Source organism: Jaculus jaculus, chromosome 4 (genome assembly GCF_020740685.1).
Source record: "Jaculus jaculus isolate mJacJac1 chromosome 4, mJacJac1.mat.Y.cur, whole genome shotgun sequence".
NCBI lineage: Eukaryota > Metazoa > Chordata > Mammalia > Rodentia > Dipodidae > Jaculus > Jaculus jaculus.
Window position 1 is genome coordinate 3,530,261 of NC_059105.1, and position 21,347 is coordinate 3,551,607.

General features: G+C 41.0%; 1 protein-coding gene across 17 annotated transcripts in view; it reads left to right on the forward strand.

Moving 5' to 3' along the window:
- The window catches only part of Trip12 (thyroid hormone receptor interactor 12), a 159,637-nt gene that overhangs the window by 10,216 nt on the left and 128,074 nt on the right, over positions 1 to 21,347 (forward strand). For all 17 annotated transcript variants that reach the window (XM_045147308.1, XM_045147307.1, XM_045147305.1 and 14 more), the window contains exon 2: positions 14,383 to 14,529. In XM_045147308.1, coding sequence (XP_045003243.1) covers positions 14,432 to 14,529 — 98 coding nt within the window. In that variant the 5' untranslated portion in view covers positions 14,383 to 14,431. The remainder of the gene's footprint in view (positions 1 to 14,382; positions 14,530 to 21,347) is intronic.

Genomic DNA, 21,347 nt, shown 5'->3' on the forward strand with positions numbered 1-21,347 from the left:
GTTAGTTCGAGGCCATCCTGGGACTACATAGTGAATTCCAGGTCAGTCTGGACCAGATAGTGAATTGCAGGTCAGTCTGGACCAGACTGAGACCCTACCTCGAAAAATGCAAAAAAAAAAAAAAAAAAATTCTAGCTGGATGTTGTGGTGCATGCTTGTAATTGCAGTATTTGGTAGGTAGAGGATCAGGATCAGGATAAGGCTAGCCTTAGCTCCCTACATGAGACTTTGTCTCAAATCAGTCAGTCAAGCAGCCTTAACTGAAAAAGCTTCCTGCTACTCACTTTTAATGGTTTCAGTAATGAACAAGCATTGTTCTGGGATGTGATCTAAAGGGTCTTACCATGTTGCCCAGGGTGATGTTTCCACCTTAGCCTCCTGTGTAGTTGGGACACAGGTGTGAGTTACTAGGCCAGGGTTAATAGTTGATAAGGGGTTTGAAGACTATAAGCTGAAATGTCCATTAACAAGCTTTTAAGATTTGAAGTTACCTTATTTGTAATAAACTTGTTAGCTGTCATAAGCATGAGTACCCTGAGTTTTAAATTCCTACTCATTCCTCTTGTTAATTTCACTTTGAAAAAATAGATGTGTCTTGTGTTATGTTAAGGTCAGATTAATTTAACTTGAAGTCCTTGCACTGGTAAACATTTGATACCTTGGAAATTCAAGTGAGATTTTACAGAAGCCCATCAGAAATTCACTGTTGAATTGTAATTTAAGATTCTTTGTGTCCTTAGAAAGGAGGTTCAGAAGATCATGTGGAGGATCTCTCTCTTGTTTTTCCTCCAAAGCAAGTGATATCCTGATAAACAAGTATATGAAAATGCTAACTTCGGTGGCCTCAGTGTTTTCTAATTCCTTTTGTTTCTTGTTGCTCTGTACTCTTGGCTACAGTCAGATTAAACTACTGTTCTTTTCCCAACACATCCAGGCACTTCTAAGCATGTTTACTCATAGTTTTAATTGTTTGGCCTTTCTGGATTGATAGCTCTCCTTCACCTTGTTACTTTTTTTTTTTTTTTTTGTCCCATTCTGTATCTCATTCCTGTGAGTACACTTCTTTCTAGTGGCTTCTGTGCATTTTTTACTTTTCATTTACTTCCTGTTGCTTCTGTAGCATTTTTGCATAGGGCCTTTTACATCATTAAAAAAAAAATATTTATGTGAGAGAGGGGGGAGGGAGGGAGGGAAAATGGGCACGCCAAGGCCTCTAAGCCACTGTGTATGAACTCCAGATACATGTGCCCCCTTGTCCATCGGGCTTACATGGGTCCTGGGAAATCGAACTGGGGTCCTTAGGCATTGCAGGCAGTTGCCTTAACCACTAAGCCAATTCCCAAGTCCCCTATATCATTGTTTTTTTTTGATTTTGTTTTGTTTTTTGTTTTTCTTAAAGGTGGGGTCCAGGCTGACCTGGATTCACTATGTAGTTTCAGGGTGGTCTTGAACTCATGGTGATCCACCTACTTCTGCCTCACAATTGCTAGGATTAAAGGCATGTACCACAACACCCAATTTACATCAATTTTATACCAATTATTTGTACCTTAACTTACTTTCTACTCTGGTAGCCTTCCAGAGCCTCATACTTGCTGGCATTCTACCAGAGTCCTAGCTAACAGTGATCCACCTACCTCTGCTTCCTGAGTGCTAGGATTAAAGGCATGCACTACCACTCTTGGCAGTCTTTCCTTTTTTTTTTTTCTTTTTCTGAGGTATGGTCTTGCTCTAGCCCAGGCTGAATTGGAATTAATTCACTGTTGTCTCAGGCTGTTCTTGAACTCACAGCAATCCTCCTACCTCTGCCTCCCAAGTGCTGGGATTACAGTTGTGCACCACCACGCCTAGCCTTTTTTTTCTTATTTTTATTTTTTGTATTTTATGAGAAAGGGGGAAAAAGAGAGAGAGAAGAGGCCTGCTTGGGCCTCCAGCCGCTGCAGATAAACTCCAGATGCATGCACCACCTTGTGCTTCTGTCTTACGTGAGTCTTGGGTAATTGAACTTGGATCCTTTGCTTAACAGTCAAGCACCTTAACTACTAAGCCATCTCTCCAGCCCCTGCTTTTCAAAATTTTATTTGATTTATTAGAGAGAGAGAGAAAGAAGCAGATAGACGGTTGTGTCAGGGTTTCTAACCCTGCAAACCAACTACTGATAAATGTGCCACCTTGTGCATATGGCTTATGTGGGTCCTGGGGAATTGAACCTCAGTCCTTTGCCATTGTAGGCAACCACCTAAACTGCTCAGCCAGCTCTCCAGTCCTTCTCTTTCTCTCTCTTTCTTTCTCTTTTGAGGGTGGGGGCTTTAGGTAAAGTTTCACTGTAGCCCATGCTGACCTGGAATGGAATATCCTGTGTAGTCTTAGGATGGCGATCCTCCTACCTCTGTCTCCCAAGTGCTGGGATTAAAGGCATGTGCCACCACACCTGACTCACTCTTTAATTTTTTAAAGAATTTTTTAAAAACTTCTCTGAGAAAGGATAAGGGGGATAAGAATGCACATGCCAGGGCCTCTAGCCACTGCAAACTCCAGACATGTGCTACCTTGTTTGCGTGGTTTATGTGAATCCTTTTGATTGAATTGAATTTGATTGAATTGAACCTGGGTCCTTCGGTTTTACAGGCAAATGCCTTAACCCTAAGCCCTCTCTCCAGGCCTCCTTTTCTTTCCCTCTCTCTTTCTCTCTCTCTCTCTCTCTCTCTCTCTGTGTGTGTGTGTGTGTGTGTGTGTGTGTGTGTGTGTGTGTGTGTGTTTTGAGGTAAGGTCTTGCTCTAGCTCAGGTTGACCTGTAATTCATTATCTCAGGCTGGCTTCAAACTCTTGGCGATCCTCCATCTTCTGCCTCCCAAGTGCTGGGATTAAAAGGCTTGTACCACCACACCCAGATCATTGGTAGAGATTCTTTATTCCCATCTTTTCCATATTGAAGAAAATACAGTTCAATAATCTTCTGTTGTGACTGCTGAGGGGTCAAATGTTTGTTCACAAAATGACTGTTGCAGTCCGGTTCGCATTGCTGTTAGAAATCACCCAACCAAGAGCAGCTTCTGGGAAAAAGAGATTTATTTTGGCTTACAGGCTTGAGGGGAAGCCCCACGATGGCAGGGGAAAACGATGGCATGAGCAGAGGGTGGACATCACCCCCTGGCCAACATAAGGTGGACCACAGCAACAGGAGGGTGTGCCAAACACTGGCATGGGGAAACTGGCTATAAAGCCCATAAGCCCACCCCCAACAATACACTCCCTCCAGGAGGCATTAATTCCCAAATCTCCATCAGCTGGGAACCTAGCATTCAGAACACCTAAGTTTATGGGGGACACCTGCATCAAACCACCACAATGACTTATCTCATTTCCCTATATGAATTTCTGTTCTTAAGCTTGTATTAACATCCTTTTATTATTCAGTTGGGATCATTTGAGCCGCCTGAATCTATGGCTCTGGTATCTTTAATGAATTCTTATTTTAAAAAAATTTATTTTTACTCATTCATTTATTTGACAGAGAGATGGGGGAAAGAGAGAATGGGTGCACCAGGAGGGCCTTAGCCATTGCAAATAAACTCCAGACACCTGTGCCCCCTTGTGCATCTGGCTAACGTAGGTCCTGGGGATTTGAACCTGGGTCCTTTGGCTTTGCAGGCAAACACCTTAACCACTAAGCCATCCCTTCAGCCCTGTTTAATGAATTCTACAAAAGTCACAGTCATCAAATATTTTGATGTGTCTTTGCCATTTCACTTCAGGTATTCTAATTATATGTTTGGTGCCATTTTACCTTGTGTACATCTGTATTTTTTTTTTTTTTTTCGAGGTAGGGTCTCACTCTGGCTCAGGCTGACCTGGAATTCACTATGTAGTCTCAGGGTGGCCTCGAACTCATGGCGATCCTCCTACCTCTGCCTCCCGAGTGCTGGGATTAAAGGCGTGCGCCACCACGCCCGGCTCTACATCTGTATTTTTAATTTTTGTCCTTTCTGAGGTATATTTTATTTTTCAATTTTTATTAACATTTTCCATGATTATAAAAAATATCCCATGGTAATACTCCCCCCCCCCATTTTCCCGTTTGAAATTCCATTCTCTATCATATCCCCTCCCCATCTCAATCAGTCTCTTTATTTTGATGTTATGATCTTTTCCTCCTCTTATGATGGTCTTGTGTAGGTAGTGCCAGGCATTATGAGGTCATGGATATGCAGGCTCTTTTTTTGTCTGGAGGAGCATGTTGTAAGGAGTCCTAACCTCGGAGGTATATTTTACAAAACAACTGCTCTTTGACTTTGCTATGTTAAAGAGGTCAACCTTTGTGATCTCATTATTACAGTAGCATTCACAAGAGTGACAAGAACAGGTGTTGATATTGTTCTGAAAATACACTATCCTTTGTTTTCTTTCCCCTCATTCAGACAATCCTGGAATTTACTCTGTACTCAAACTGGTTTCAGACTTCTACCTCAGCTTCCTGAGTGCTGGATTTAAAGGTGTGAGCCACTGTGCCTGGTAGTACTCCAGTTTTTTTTTTGTGTGTATATATTCTGAAGGTCATTTGCCAAACTAGAAGGTACCTGTTATTTTATTTGAGTAACAGTGATTCTTATCCATGAGCTGTCTCTGTCCAGTGGGAGTGAACAGCATTTTCAGGGCATTCTTCAATTGCTTTCTAAGAAGCACATTATTTCTCACAGTCACAGAGCTTGTAATAGGTGGTGTTACTTGGCCTTGGTTAGAAAGAGTTTATTTAAGAGAGTGAGGCAGAGAGAATGGGCATGTCAGGGCCTTTAATGTAGCTAATATTCTGAAGACATCATACATAGTACATGAGCTATAAGACAGGATTTATATTTGAAAATGATAAGTGCTCTGTATTTCAGAAATAGTATCTCTGTTTGAGAAATTGGGCGTATGTGGTGCGTGTGTGTGTGTGTGTGTGTGTGTGTGTGTGTATTTCCCTTTGAGAGAGCTGGAACTTGAGATCTCTCACCTCAGTTGCTGGAATTCCTAGGATTATAGGCCTGTTTATCACTATGCTCTGCTTAATTGATTCTTAGGGTTAACTACAAAAGACTTGATCTGTTTTAGAGCTTCTTGAAAATGGTCACTGTCTTCCTCCCTCATCCTTTATCAGTTCATCTATCCACGTGTATATGCACATACATATGAGGGTCTTTGCATCTGGCTTTATGTTTGTCCTGAGGAACTGACCTCTGGTCCACAGGCTTTGTAAGTGTCTTTAACTGTTAAGTCATCTCAGGCTTCCACTCTGTCCTTTTTACCTATATAAAATACTTCCTTGTTTCAAGTTATCTTCTTCCTCAGAGATTATACTTTTCATCCAGAGTTATGCTCTTAATCCTCCCATATGATTTTTTTTTTTGTTTTGAGAAGGTCTCATTCTGGAGTACTCACCATGTTCACTTTATAGCCCAAACTTGCTTCCAGTTCCTCAGCTTTGTAGGTACTTGAACATTACAGGCTTAATATATCCTACCTGCTTTCCTATAAGGTCTTGTTGCCTTGTTCAGATCCTCTTACTGGAGCTGGAGAGATAACCCAGTTGGTAAAGTGCATGGCTTTCAAGCATGAGGACCCGAGTTTCAGTCCCAAAACTCTGTGTGATTACGTGAGTTAGTGATCTCAGCTCTTTGGAGGCAGCAGAGAGGTAGGCAAATCCTTGGGACCTAATGGCCAGTCAGTTTAGCCTACTTGGTAAGCCCAGGAATATGAGAGAGACTGTCTCAAAAGGTGGATAGTGCTGGATGTGATGGCGCACATCCCAGCACTCTGGAGGCAGAGGTAGGAGGATTGCCGTGAGTTCGAGGCCACCCTGAGACTCCATAGTGAGGGGAAAAAAGGTGGATAGTGTCTGAGAAACCACCCCTGGTCTCCTCATGAATATGCGTACACACACACAAACACATAACACAAAAGAGAAAAACCAACAAGATGTTTGGAGTTGAAGTTTTCTGCAAATGAGTAGTCTTGTTACAATTTTGTTTTTTTGTGGTGCTAGGGATTGAACCTAAGGCTTCATGCATGCTAGGAAAGTGCTAAGTGAGTAAACTACATCCTCAGCCTCCCCTTAAAGAAATTTTATGTACGTATGTATGCATGTATGTATGTATATGTGTATGTATTTACTAGAGAGAGACAGTATGGCTACATGAGGGCCTCTAGCCACTCCAAACAAACTCCAGATAAATCTGCCACCTTGTGTATCTGGCTTATGTGGGTACTGGGGACTTGAACTTACCTTTTAAAAAAAAAAGGAGTAATTTTTTTGGTACATTTATGTTTATTTTCAGTCCTGGAGAGACATAAGCTTTTTATTTTTGTGTGTATTGTCCGTGCATGTGTATATATGTGTTCAGATGTGAGTGGGTGCATGTGGAGTCTAGAAGTCAACATTTGATGTCTTCCTCACTTATCCACTTTCTTTTTGGGGGTTTTTTCGAGGTAGGATCACACTCTAGACCAGGCTAACCTGGAAATGACTTTATAGTCTTAGTTATTCTTGAACTCACAGTGAGCCTCCTACCTCTGCCTCCGGAGTGCTGGGATTAAAGGTGTGTGCCACCACGCCTGTCTCCTTTTTTTTAAAGACTGGTTTCTCCCTACCCCTTTGGTTGACCTGGAACTCATTCTGTGTCCTAGACTGCCCTGGAACTCACAGTTGATACTCTTCAGCCTCCTAAGTGCTGGGATAAAAAATATGAGATACTACCCACAACTTGAGTTTTTATTATAGGCTACCAAAATAAGATATTTTTGGCTGGATGTGATGGTTCATGCCTAATTGCCTGTACTCTGGAGGTTGAGGCAAGTGGTCTACAAGTTACAGGCCAGCCTGGATTAGTTACATAGTGAGACCCTGTCTCAGTAACAAAACAACAAATGTCTTGTGGTTGTGGTTTTATGTTACTGTACTGCTATCTTAAAAATAACAACACATAATTTAGGCATACACAATTGGTTGAGAGTTTAGAGTATTTATATAGAAAGGAGGAAATTTTTGCATGGTGAACACTTGTCTGTTGGCTCTCATTTGGAGCCCAGGAGGAGTTATACTGAGTTTATATTGTGCATATACTTTGATATTGGAATGATAAAATTTCAGGAGGTTTTGATATTAGGATTCAAAGGACCCGTTCCTCTAAAGACTCATTGAACTTTAAAATTTGAGTCTTTATTATAAGGGGTTGAATGTGAGAAGGGCCTTTCCAGCTTTCTGGTAAAAATGGATATTATATGAAAAAAATATTTTTTTCCCTCATGTTAGTTTTCTTTCCAGTGCTATGGATATGAACCCTTGGTATAGTAAGCAAATGCTCTACCCTTGAGGTACACCCAAACATTTTGTTACATCAGTGTTAGGTACTTCAGGGGATTCATATTTTAATGTTTAACAGACTCTTGGCATCATTTCTTAGGGATCAGTTTATGATTTAAAAGCAGGAGTTCTTTTTTGCCATTCTAAGTCTTAGGAGTGATCCATAAGTGGGTTTGTTCCTCAATTTTTATTAACATTTTCCATGATTATAAAAAGTATCCCATAGTAATACCCTCTCCCCCACCTTCCCCTTTGAAATTCCATTCTCCATCATATCCCCTCCTCATCTCAATCAGTCTCTCTTTTATTTTGATGTCATGGCCTTTTCCTCCTCTTATGATGGTCTTGTGTAGGTAGTGTCAGGCACTATGAGGTCATGGATATCCAGGCCATTTTATGTCTGGAGGGAGCACGTTGTACGGAGTCCTACCCTTCCTTTGGCTCTTTTTTTGTTTTTTGTTTTTTCAAGGTATGGTCTCACTCTGGTCCAGGCTGACCTGGAATTAACTATGTCATCTCAGGGTGGCCTTGAACTCATGGCAATCCTCCTACCTCTGCCTCCCAAGTGCTGGGATTAAAGGTGTGTACCACCACGCTCGGCTCCTTTGGCTCTTACTTCTTTCTGCCACCTCTTCCACATTAGACCCTGAGCCTTGGAAGGTGTGATCCAGATGTTACTCAGTACTCCAGTCACTTCTTTCCAGCACTATGATACTTTCTGAGTTATCACAAAGTCACTGCCATATGAAAAGAGAAGATTCTCTACCCAAAGTGACAGTAGCATTAATATAAGGGTATAAATATTAAGAGAAGTGCTTACTGGGCGGTTTGATAAGCATAGTATATATACATTTTTCCAGACATCAGCAAATGTTACACCCCTAGGGCTCATGACTACCTGTGTTTTACGTTTTCAGTATCAGGGATGTGTTTCCCCCCATGGAGTGGGCCTACAGTCCAATGGGAGGGCAGTTGATTTCCACCATGACAGATGTGCCACTATTGCACCCGTTGGCTCATGTGGGCTGGCCAATTAAAAGGCTTGCAGTGTCCACTGTTGAGTATCTTCACTAGTGGTATCTCTTTCTCCCATTGAACTACATGTAGAATGGCTTCTTCCAGCTTTCTTTTTTTTTTTTTTTTTCCCCGAGGTAGGGTCTCACTCTGGTCCAGTCTGACCTGGAATTAACTCTGTCATCTTAGGATGGCCTTGAACTCATGGCAGTCCTCCTACCTCTGCCTCCCAAGTGCTGGGATTAAAGGCTTGTGCCACCATGTCCGGCTTTCTTTCAGCTTTCTATCAGCTGGTCTACATGGAGGAGGTTATCAGTTCAGTTCCAGCAGGATTTCTCAGTGGCCTTGCAGCCCAAGTATATGGAGTCTTCAGCAATAGGGTCTTACCATCTATTCCTGGGGAAATCAAGGGCCTCGGCAATGGCCTATAATGTTTTGGGGGCATCAGAGACCTCCCTGACCAACAACTCACTGGAGGTATCCCATCCCTGGCAATGAAAATTTTCTAACAAAGATCCATAGCTTCTGAGTGTTCCATTGTCCGAAACCTTAGGATTCCTTATGATTTATTTGCATAGTCTTAGATTTTGATTAGCCCTCCCTCCATCTTTTCTTTACTCAATCTCTTCCCCTGACCTCACTTTGGGCCTTTTCACACCCATTCATAAGTGGGTTTTTGACTGATAAAGTATTGGTTAATAAACTTTGAAGATAAATTGTTACCTCATGATAATCTATCAATATATTTAGTATTATCTACTGTCATTTGAATGATTAATACTCCATGACATATAGCACTTGTTTTATGACAGTGAGCAGGTGAGAACTACCAACCCAGTTTAATAATAGTGTTCTTTGCTTTTGGAGTGAGAGCAGTAATAGTATACTATTTGTGTCTCTGCTCTTTGGGGTCCAGGTGAAATGGTGATATTTGAAATAGTGAAATGTCTTATGATGAAAACTGAAATTCTATATATAATATGGAACAATTATTTTGTAGCCCAAGAGAATGAAAATAAGTGTTTCATTTCTTAAACTTGCAAAATCAGAATTTAGACATTTATATTTTAACAAAGCTTGGAGGCTGTTAAATTCACTTTTTTTTTTTGTTTTTTTGAAGTAGGGTCTCACTCTGGTCCAGGCTGACCTGGAATTAACTCTGTCATCTCAGGATGGCCTCTAACTCACAGTGATCCTCCTACCTCTGCCTCCCGAGTGCTGGGATTAAAGGCGTGCACCACCATGCCCGGCATATTCACCTTTTAAAGACACTATTTGGTGTGCTTTCTAACTTTCTTCTCTTGGGTGTGTTTCCCAGAATTTTTTTATTTTTTATTTTTTGAGGCCACCTACAAAGTGAGTTTTAGATCATCCTTTGCTAGAGTGAGACCCTGCTTTAATATACAATCATGGGCTGCAGAGGTGGCCTAGAGGTTAAGAACCTTTCTTGTGCAAGCATGAGGGCTTGAGGAAACCTGAGGAAAACATGAGGGCTTGAGGAAACTACTAGTTCAATTCCTAGGATCCACATAAGCTGGATATATAGCCACATATGTTTCTCTGTAACCCCAGTCCCAGGGGAACATGGGCACAGATACATGCATATGCCAAGCCTTACAATACTCGCTTCTCACACCATATCACATACACAGGCAAAAAGAAAAAAACTCAGAAAGCAAAACAATTCGATTTTGAAACTTATGCTAGAAATGTATTTTTAAAATATTATTTATTTATTTGAGAGAGGGAAAGAAGCAGAGCAAGAGAACAGAATGGGTATGTGAGGGCTTCCAACCACTGAAAATGAATTTCAGATGCATGTGCCACCTTGTGCATCTGGCTTACATGGGTTCTGAGGAATCGAACCGATGTCATTTGGCTTTGCAGGCAAATGACTTAATTGCTAAGCCATATCTCCAGCCTAGAAGTTTATTCTTTTTTAAAATGTTTTATTTATTTATTTGAGAGCGACAGAGTGAGGGAGGGAGAGAATGGGCGCGGCAGGGCTTCCAGCCACTGTAAATGAACTCTAGATGCATCCGCCCCTTTGTGCATGTGACTAACATGGGTCCTGGGGAATTGAGCCTTGAACTGGGGTCCTTAGGCTTCACAGGCAAGTGCTTAACCGTTAAGCCATCTCTGCAGTCCCCTAGAAATGTGATTCTTGTTCATGGTGGTTTATTTTTAGTTTATGTATTTAAATATTTTTATTTATTTGCCAGCAGGTAGGGTGCACCAGGCCTCCAGCCATTGCAAACAAACTCGAGAGGCATGCTCCACTTTGTATAGCTGGCTTATGTGGGTACTGGGGAATCGAACCTGGGTTCTTCAGCTTTGCATGTGAGCACCTTAACTGCTAAGCTCATCTTTTCAGCTCTATTTTTAGTTTATATCAAGATTTTTTCCCCCCCAGTAAATGTTTCCTTGTGTTAAGTGTTTTACATGTTTCCTCATATGATCCTTCCCATTATTTTGTTAGGTGGTGTTCTTTACTCTATTTGGAAATAGCGAAGCCTGGAGGAAATAAATATAAGGTTATACAACTTGTGTAAGTGAGGAATTAAATTAATGCAGTGCCGTTTGATTCTAGTGCTCTGGAGATGTTTCTGTATTGAGTATATATCTAACTTTCCCCCTCTTTAACTGTTTATATAATAATCTCATTTTTTTCCCTAAAACCTGGTACTTAGATCAGTGTTTTTGAATCTCCTTTGATGTTTGTTTGTTTATTTTGGTTTTTCAGGGTATGGTCTCACTCTAGCCCAGACTGACCTTGAATTCACTCGCTATTCTCAGGGTGGCCTCGAACTTACAGTGATCCTCCTACCTTTGCTTTCCGCATGCTGGGATTAAAGGCGTGCACCACTATGCCCAGCTGTGCTTTGATTTTTAAAAAATATTTTATTTCTGTATTTATTTGAGGGAGGGAGGAAGAGAGAGAGAGCGCGCGAGCGCGTGCGCGTGCGTGTATGTGCATACCAGGGCCTTAGCTGCTGCAAATGAATTGCAGACAAATGTGCTACCTTGTGCATTGGCTCACATAGGTACTGGGGCATTGAACCTGGGTTCTTAGGCTTCTCAGGCTAAGCCATCTCTTCAACTCGGCTTTTATTTTTATTTTTTAGAACAGGGTCTTAATTAAGAGTAGACCCTGGGCTGGAGAGATGGCTTAGCGGTTAAGCGCTTTCCTGTGAAGCCTAAAGACCCCAGTTGGAGGCTTGATTTCCCAGCTCCCACATTAGCCAGATGCACAAGGGGGCACATGCATCTGGAGTTCGTTTGCAGTGGCTGGAGGCCCTAGCGTGCCCATTCTCTTTATCTGCCTCTTACTCTTTCTCTGTTGCTCTCAAATAAATAAATAAATAAATAAATAAAGATGAACAAAAATAAATAAATAAAAAGAGCAGACCCTGCTTACTTGAAATTCATTATGTATCCCAGATTGGCTTCAAACTTCAATGTTTATCCTACTTCAGCATCCTAAATACTGGATGCAGTAAATGCTAGTGAAGTAACTTACTTTCTTTCTTTCTTTTTTTTTTTTTTTAAGTATTTTTATTTATTTATTTATTTTGAGAGCGACAGACACAGAGAGAAAGACAGATAGAGGGGGAGAGAGAGAATAGGCGCGCCAGGGCTTCCAGCCACTGCAAACGAACTCCAGACGCGTGTGCCCCCTTGTGCACCTGGCTAACGTGGGACCTGGGGAACCGAGCCTCGAACCGGGGTCCTTAGGCTTCACAGGCAAGCGCTTAACTGCTAAGCCATCTCTCCAGCCCCGTGAAGTAACTTTCTGATGGTACTGACAGCAGAGGACAGTTCTTGACTTAACATTTTTTTGTTTGTTTTTTCTTTCCTTTAATTTTTTAAAATTACTAACTTTCATGATTGTAAACAATATATACCATAGTAATTCCCTCCCATTCCCCACTTTCCCCTTTGATGCTCCATTCTCCATCATACCCCCTCCCCCTCGCAATCAGTCTTTCTCTTATTTTAATGTCATGATCTTTTCCTCCTATTATGATGATCTTGTGTAGGTAGTGTCAGGTACTGTGAGATCATGGATATCCAGGCCATTTTGTGTCTGGGGGGAGCCCCGTGGTAAGGAGTCCTGCCCTTCCTTTGGCGCTTACATTCTTTCCTCTACTGAATCAGCATTTTTAAAAATACATTTTTTAAAATTTATTTGGAAGGGAGGGAGGGAGAGAATGGGTGCGCATGGGCATGCCAGGGCTTCCAGCTGCTGCAAACAAACTTCAGATGCATGCACCACCTTGTGCATCTGGCTTATGTGGGTCCTGGGGAATTGAACTAGGGGTCCTTTGGCTTTGCAGGCAAATGCCTTAACTGCTAAGCCATCTCTCCAGCCCTTGAGTCAGCATTTTAAGAAATCTCTTGAAATCAATAACAAATTTATTGTTACTATTATTATTTTGCGGGGTTATGTGTCTTGTCATTGTCTGGCCTCAAAACTTCTCTCAAGCCAAGGATGACTTTGAACTGATTGTCCTGCCATCACCTCCGAAGTGCTGGGATTGCAGGCATGAGCCACTGTGCCCAGCTTAGTAATAAACTTAGTTGTGACTTATTTGTCTTTTCTTTCCCACCAGCTTCTGCAGTGTTAGAGGGATACTCATTCTGTTCTCTAAACAGATGTAATGAAAGGATTGATTTTTGGCTTTGAATCGAGCCTTAAGGAAAATTGGGCTGGGTGAGGTGTGGTACAGGTCTGTAATCTAGCACTGTGCAGGTAAGAGGCAGGAAAATCACAAGGCACAGGCCATTCCTGGGAGATAAAGTGAAAGTACTCTCAAAAACAAAACAACCAGCCCAACAAATTTGAAAGGATTGGATTTATACAAGCTGTACTTTGGATTTATATAAGCTGTACTTCTATGATTAAAATACTGTCTTGTTTGATCAGCTAAACTTATTTAATGGATGTTAGCTTTTTTAACCCTTTATGATACAGAAAGATAGGAAGTTCTCACTAACTTAGGCTAAATTATTATAAAATACTTTGACTTGTTCCTAGCAATAAAATAGGTAACCTATTGATTTCATAGATGAGGTAAATGAAACATCAGTTGTCTAAGGTAAGAGCAGAACTGGTATTGAAACAGGATGTCAGGGACCATGGTTAAGTTTACTGGAGCTGTTTCAAGATGGTACTTTTTTTTTTTTTTAATGTAGGGTCTTGTTCTAGCCCAGGTTAACCTAGAATTCACTGTGTAGTATTTGGTGGCCTCAAACTCACAGCAATCCTCCTGCTTCAGTCACCCAAGTGCTGGGATTAAAGGTGTGCTCACCATACCAGGCAGATGGAGAGAGAATGGGTGTACCAGGGCCTCCAGCCACTACAAATAATCTCCAGATGCATGCACCACCTTGTGCATCTGGCTTACATGGGTCCTGGGGAATTGAATATGGGTCCTTTGGCTTTGCAGGCAAGCCCCTTACCTGTTAAGCCATCTCTCCAGCCCAGTGGGACAGTTTGACAGTTTTCTTTGCATATATTTTTTACTCACAACAATACTGTGAAGTAGGCATGACATGTTTTTAACTGCAAGGTAAAGGAATACAGAGCCTTCAAGGCTATGGTTTTTCCAAAGGCAAAATTTTATCACTGGTCTCAACATTACAGGACTTGAACTAAGATGTTTCAAGGTTAGGTTCAGTACATGTTTCTAGTAGTAGATATACTTCAAGCTCTGGGGGTTTCCTTAGAATACTAGAAATGTGGAAACATTACCTACATTCTCTTTGTTGTGAATTGAGAATTTCTTGGTTAATGATGAGAAAATTTTAGTTGTATTTTCTAGGCCACATTACTTGAATGTATGAAATGCCAAATTTTTATAACATATTAATCAGATGTTACAGTATAATAATGCAACATTAATGAAGTCTGTGAGATAAATCGGTTCTATAATTTCTTCATCGTTGATACCACTCATTTTTTTCTCATTGTATCATATACATCTGATAGTTTTTTTTTCCTGTTTTGTTTGTTTGTTTGTTTTTAGTGAATGGTAGTGTCTAGAAAGGGTATGTCCCTTCAAGAGAGAGGTGCCAATGTCCAACCGGCCTAATAACAATCCAGGGGGGTCACTGCGACGTTCACAGAGGAACACTGCCGGGGCCCAACCACAAGACGACTCAATAGGAGGAAGGTATGTATTTTATGATAATTTGAAAAGCAATTGGAAATAAATGTACTTTAAGAAACCTTGTTATGGGGACAAAAACTTGAACGATGATTGCAAATGGGTGTTTTTCCTTTTTTAACTTTCCTTTTTTAAAAATATTTATTTTGGTGTGGGGGGTCAGATAGAGAATGGGCACGCCAGGGCCATCAGCCTCTGTAAACAAACTCCAAATGCATGTACCAGCTTGTGTATCTGGTTTACATGGGTACTGGGGATTTGAGCCTGAGTCCTTAGGCTTCACAGGCAAGCTCTTTAACCTCTAAGCCATCTCTCCAGCCCTCCTTTAATAGTTTTGATCACGTCAGACTTATTTAACATGCTGCCATTCACATCCCATGCTTCATGTTACTAAAAACACTACTGTTTTTTCTTGTTTAGATGAATTTTCATTGTAATACTGCCTATAACTTTTTCTCAGAAATCTTTTTGAAACTCCACACAGCAGTTAGAACTGCTTCAAAAACATTCATTATCGTCACATGTTGGGGATCCCCAGGATCTGCAGATTCAGTATATGTCTGGTTGCTTTTATTCTTTTCATCTGTTGTTATGATGTCTCCGTATTTCTCTACCAGGTCTTCAATGCAGATTTCACTGTCTGTTACCTAATTCATTTCTTTCTTTATGCTTGTTTGTATGCTTAACTTTTGGCCTTCTTATGCTCTGAACGTTGGTCAACTTCTCTTTCCTTTTTAGTTTTTTTTTTTAAATTTTTATTAACATTTTCCATGATTATAAAATATATCCCATGACAATTCCCTCCCTCCCTACCCCCACACTTTCCCATTTGAAATTCCATTCTCCATCATATTACCTCCCCATTACAATCATTGTAATTGCATATATACAATATCAACCTATTAAGTATCCTCCTCCCTTCCTTTCTCTACCCTTTATGTCTCCTTTTTACCTTACTGGCCTCTGCTCCTTTTTAGTTTTTTTTTAAGTTAAAAACAAAAACTTTATTTATTCAAGAGAGAGAAAGAGGCAGATAAAGAAAGAGAATGGGCTAGCCAGCGCCTCCAGCCATTGCAAATGAACTCCAGACACCTGCGCCACCTTGTGCATCTGGTTTATGTGGTTCTTGGGAATTGAACCTGGCTCCTTTGGCTTTGTAGGCAAGCACCTTAACTGCTAAGCCATCTCTCTAGCCCCCTCTTTTTGAGATTTTTTATTTTATTTTATTATTATTTTTTTTTGAGGTCGGGTCTCAGTCTAGCCCAGGCCAACCTGGAATTTACTGTGGAGTCTCAGAACTCATGGCGATCCTCCTACCTCTGCCTCCTGAGTGATGGGATTAGAGGTGTGGGCCACCACACCTGGCTTTTCCCTTTCGAGTTTTTAAAGGCAACATACCAGGTGTGGTAGCATGTCCCTTGCAGTCCGAATGCTTGTGAAGCTAAGGTAGAAGGATCATGATTATTGGCCCTCCTGGGCTACTTAGTTACTGACACTGTTAAAAATAAGACAAGCCAAAATTTCAATACCACCTCATTAATCACCATTTCCATGAGGGGATTCGTGAAATAACCATAATGGTTTTCCTTGATCATTCATCTCTTCTTGTGACAGCAATCTTTTTCTCTACAATGTTTCCCCATGCATTTGGAATAGTTATTTGTCTTTTGACAAGTTTCCTTCTCTGATTCTGGCTAGCCATTGTCTAGCCTTTTGCCAAAGACATGAAGAAACATAGGAATGTATGGTATGTATGATTATGGTCATGTAGTCATGTGAGCTAAGTTTTGAAAACTATAAACTAGCTTTCTTTTTGTTGCCAAAGTGCCACCATGTGCATCTTGCTTATGTGGGTTCTGGAAATTGAGCCCGGTTCCTTAGGCTTTGCATCCAAGTGCCTTAAATGCTAAGCCATCTCTCCAGCCCTCTACTGCTTTTTGAAAGAAAAGCAAAAATATGAGTGTGAATGTGTAGCTTAGTGTTCTGAGGGACTCTACCTCCTTTCTTTTTTGTTTTTTAGAGGCAGAGTCTCATTAGCGCAGGCTGACCTGGCTGTGTAGTCTCAGGCTGGCCTCAAACTCATACTACTTCCATCTCCCAAGTGCTGGCACTAAAGGTGTGTGCCACCATGTCTAGCAGGAGGAGGGGAGAGGAGGGGGAGAGAGTGAGTGTGGATGGGTGCACCACACCATCCTGCATATCTTGCTTTATGTACTGGGGAATTGAACTCAGGTTCTTAGTCTTTGCAGGCAAACACCTTAAACACGGAGCCATCTCTCCATCCCCCTGTTCTCTTTTTAAAAATTGTGCTAGTGAAATGTGTCCCCATGGGTATATCATGTTTTCTTCATTCTCCTACTTAACCATCAAGAATTTTCTTCAAATTTTACTGTTGTTTTTTTTTTTTTTGCCTTTTTTTTGTTGTTGTTGTTCCTTTCTTTAATTTTGTTTTTTAAATATTTTTTTTTATTTAATTGACAGAGAGAAAGGGGGAGAGAGAGAAGAAGGAGAGAATGGATGCGCCGGGTTCTCAAGCCTCTGCAAATGAACTCCAGACGCATGTGCCACCTTGTGCATGTGGCTAACATGGGTCCTGGGGAATCAAACCTGGGTTCTTTTGCTTTGCACCTTAACCGCTAAGCCATCCTTCCCACTCCCCCCTTTTTTTGTTTTTGTTGTTTTAAGCACAATGTGATAATTAAAGTGATTTCAGTGCATGTGATGAATTAATTGGAGCTTTTGTTGTTGTTTTTCAAGGTAGGATTTCGCATTAGACCAGCCTGACCTGGAATTCACTATGTAGTCTCAGAGTGGCCTTGAACTCAAAGTGTTCCTCCTACCTCTGCCTCAGATGTTAAGCTACATTTAAAAGGAGTATAAGCTAGTCTTGATTGGGTAACTTGTGTCTTGTTTCATTAAGTAAATCTTAACTGTTGTAAATGCTTAGTGCTGTGTTAAATAATGGCCTGATTGCTTTACTGTACAGAAGGTTTTGGAGTTGGCACCCATTTGATTCTTTTTTGTGATGTTAGAGACCAAACCCAGGGTCACAGAGCACGTTAGGTAAGCCCTATACTCCTGAGTTACAGCCTCAGTCCCAAACATTTGGTAAAGATTATAAAGTTCTTTCTAGGGGGATTACCATGAGTTCGAGGCCACCCTAAGACTACACAGTGAATTCCAGGTCAGCCTGAGCTAGAGACCCTACCTCAACAAAAAATAAGTATATTTATTTGAAGAGAGAGAAGAAAGGGGGTTGTAGAGATGGCTTATTGATTAAGGCACTTGTCCCCGAAGCCTAAGGACCCATATTCAACTCTTCAGATCCCACATAACCCAGTTAAACAAAGGTGAGGCAAGTAGGAGGTTGGTTCCACATGCCCACTAGGTGGCACAAGTGTCTGGATTTCGATTGCAGTGGCTGAAGCTGTGGCACACCCTTTCTGTTACTCTCCAAAAATAAATAAATTTTAAAAAAGCTGGTCATGGTGGTGCATGCCTTTAATCCCAGCACTCAGGAGGGAGAGGTAGGAGGATCTCCGTGAGTTTGAGACCACCCTCAGACTCCATCATGAATTTCAGGTCAGCCTGGGCTAGAGTGAAACCCTACCTCGAAAAACTAAAAAAAAAAAAAAAAGAGAGAGAGAGAGAGAGGGGGGCAGGTAAAGAGAGAAAATGGTGCTCCAGGGCCTCTAGCCACTGATATTGAACTCCATATGTGTGCACCTAGTACATCTGGTTTACATGGGGACTGGGAAATCAAACCTGGGACCTTTGGCTCTGCTGGTGAGTGCCTTAACTTGCCCAGTATCGTACATGTCTTTACCTTAGTTTACATCTTGGTTTAAACCTCATCTGTGAAATGGAGTTCAGAAGTCATGCCATAAACATTGGTAAGCCTGGAATAATTTGTGACCCTCATAGATCTTTTAAACTTTTAAGTAAAGATTTGCTTTCATTGTGCTGATGGCCCATACTTAGAATACAGTATTAGAAAGGTTCACTGTGACTAACACAATGTATTTATGTAGTACTTCTTACAGTAGCTCAACAAGTTGTTATATTTGGAAGGCTAGTTTCTTGTAATACAAAAGGAAACAAAGATTTCTTTTTAGGGGATGAAAGGAAAAAGTGGTATTGCATTCTGTTTTTCTTGTCACATCTCCAAATCCTTAAACCATCTGTGTGTGTGTGTGTGCGCGTGCGCGCTCGTGCACTGTGTGTATGAGCATATTTGTATGCATATTTTGGAAACTATAGAGGTTGATGTCAGATACCTTCTTCAGTTGCTCTCTGCTTTGTTTACTAAAGCAAGAATTTTCACTTGAACCCAGAGTTTGCTTGTCCCAATACCTGGGCCTAGTTAACACTTTTCTGTCTGGGGGCAATATGTGGCATGCCTCCCTTTTTCAGTTTTCATTTTTAAAAAATTTTAGTATTTACTTATTTGATGGAGTAAGAGGGAGAGAGAGAGAGAATGGGCGTGCCAGGGTCTCCAGCCACTGTAAATGAACTGCAGACACTTGTGCCCCCTTGTGCATCTGGCTAACATGGGTCCTGGGGAATTGAACTTGGGTCTTTTGGCATTGCAGGCAAATTCCTTAACTGCAAAGCCATCAATCCCTCCAGTCCAAGCCTCCCTTTAAAGGAACATTAGATTTCTTTGCTATCATTTTAGGATTAGGTTATATAATGCATTTAGTGAAATGCTTGTGATGAGCACCTCAACACATACTTATTTATCTTGTGTCCCTTGTAATAAATTTTTCCCCAGACCAGGTATGACACCCATTGTAGTGAATGAGGTATTGAACATTGTATTGAATATATCACCCATCAACACTTCTTTAGCTTGGTGTTTCTCTGAAGTCCCCCTTTTTATCCCTCTGTGGTACTTTGTAAAATGTGAAACTAAGTAGAGCTTCTATTTAGTCCCTCTACCCTGTCCACTTTAACGCAAGTTTTATAGTTTATCCTGATTGATGAAAATACCTGTTGTTTTCTGCTTATTGCTTAATAAAGGGCAAAACTTAGGTCCTTCCACAAGGCAGATAGGACTTATCTGGTTTTAGCCTCTCCTTTCAACACAGTTGTCTTAAGGAATCTCCATGGTGGAGCCAGTTGGTAACTTGGGGTGCACCATGCAGGTTTTCTAATTTTCTCCCTTTAGTTTTGGCTGTAGTGTGCTTTGACTGTGAAATAGTCTCTCTTGATTTCATTTTGCAAGACCATGTGGTCTGTAGTGCCTGAATTCTGTTCTAGAGGTAATTGCTCTTTTTTTAAAAAAACTTTTTGTTGTTCATTTTTATTTATTTATATGAGAGTGACAGAGAGAGAGAAAGAGGCAGATAGAGAAGAGAGAGAATGTGCGCGCCAGGTCTTCCAGCCCCTGCAAATGAACTCCAGATGCATGCGCCCTCTTGTGTATCTGGCTAACGTGGGTCCTGGGGAATCGAGCCTCGAACTGTGGTCCTTAGGCTTCACAGGCAAGTGCTTAACCACTAAGCGATCTCTCCAGCCCAATTTCTCTTTTCTCTTTGGCGGGTGAGGAGTGTTAGTAGAACAACTGGTAGATTAGTTGTTTTAGGAGACCTCTTTTAGAACAGATTAGACTGTGTATTACCCAATTTCTTTGCTTTGGGGAATTGTAAGTTGTAGTGAGTAAGCCTATTTGTTGAAATGATTAATAGTTTTCAACTCTGTTAGAGCCGAGGTTCCTTATCTATAAATGTATACTGTAGAATGTATTTTTATCATGCTTTCAGTTTCTTAAAGTTAACTGAATATATAAAATGTTAGCTTAGAGCTGGAGAGATAGATGGCTTAGCAGTTAAGGCACTTGCCTGCAAAGCCTAAGGACCCATGTTTGACTCTTTAGATCCCATGTATGCCAGACACACACAGGTGAAGCAAGTGCACCAGGTGGCGTAAGCGTCTGGAGTTGGATTGCAGTGACTGAGGGCCTGGCATGCTAATTATCTTTCTCTCCCCTTCTCTTGCTATCTCTAAAAAGAAAAAAAAAGTTAGCCTACCTACTGTTTGGAAATACCCTATCATGTGCCAGTATTTTACAGAAAAAAAATTAAATGAAAGGAAAACAATTGATTATCAAAGAATATTTAAATAGGAAAATGGTTGGCTACCATGATGTAAAATGGCAGTATACTCAGATGCTTTTTGGTTTTCTGAGGTAAGATCTTGCTCTAGCTTAGGCTGACCTGGAATTCCTATGTAGTCTCAGGGTGGCCTTGAACTTACAGTGATCCTCCTACCTCTGCTTCCTGAGGGCTGGGATCAAAAGTATGCACAGCCACACCCTGCTGAAATTAACGTCTTTCATTTATATCATTGCTACATTCTCAAGTGTTTTCCCCCCCACAGTGTCTTCATAGATTAGTAAGGCTGTTTGAAACTTAGTGATGAACAGTTCTGTCTGTTATCTGTGTATATCCCAACATACCTTTCTAGGGGAAGTGGTACTGCTATTGAGAAGCACTGCTTTACTTTTTTATTTTTTTACTTCTATTTTATTTTATTATACATTTTTTTAACTTTCATTGACAACTTCTAGGATTATAAGCAGTAAAACATAATTCCTTCCTCTCCCCAACTTTTCCCTTCACAAATCCAAATAACTCTCCATGATATGCTCTTCTCCTCTCAATTTCAATTAGTCTTTTTTTTTTTTTTTTTTTAGGGTCTCATTCTAGTCCAGGTTTACCTGGAAATTCATTATGTCATCTTAGGGTGGCCTCTAACTCACAGTGATCCTCCTACCTCTGCCTCCCGAGTGCTGGGATTAAAGGCATGTGCCACCACACCTG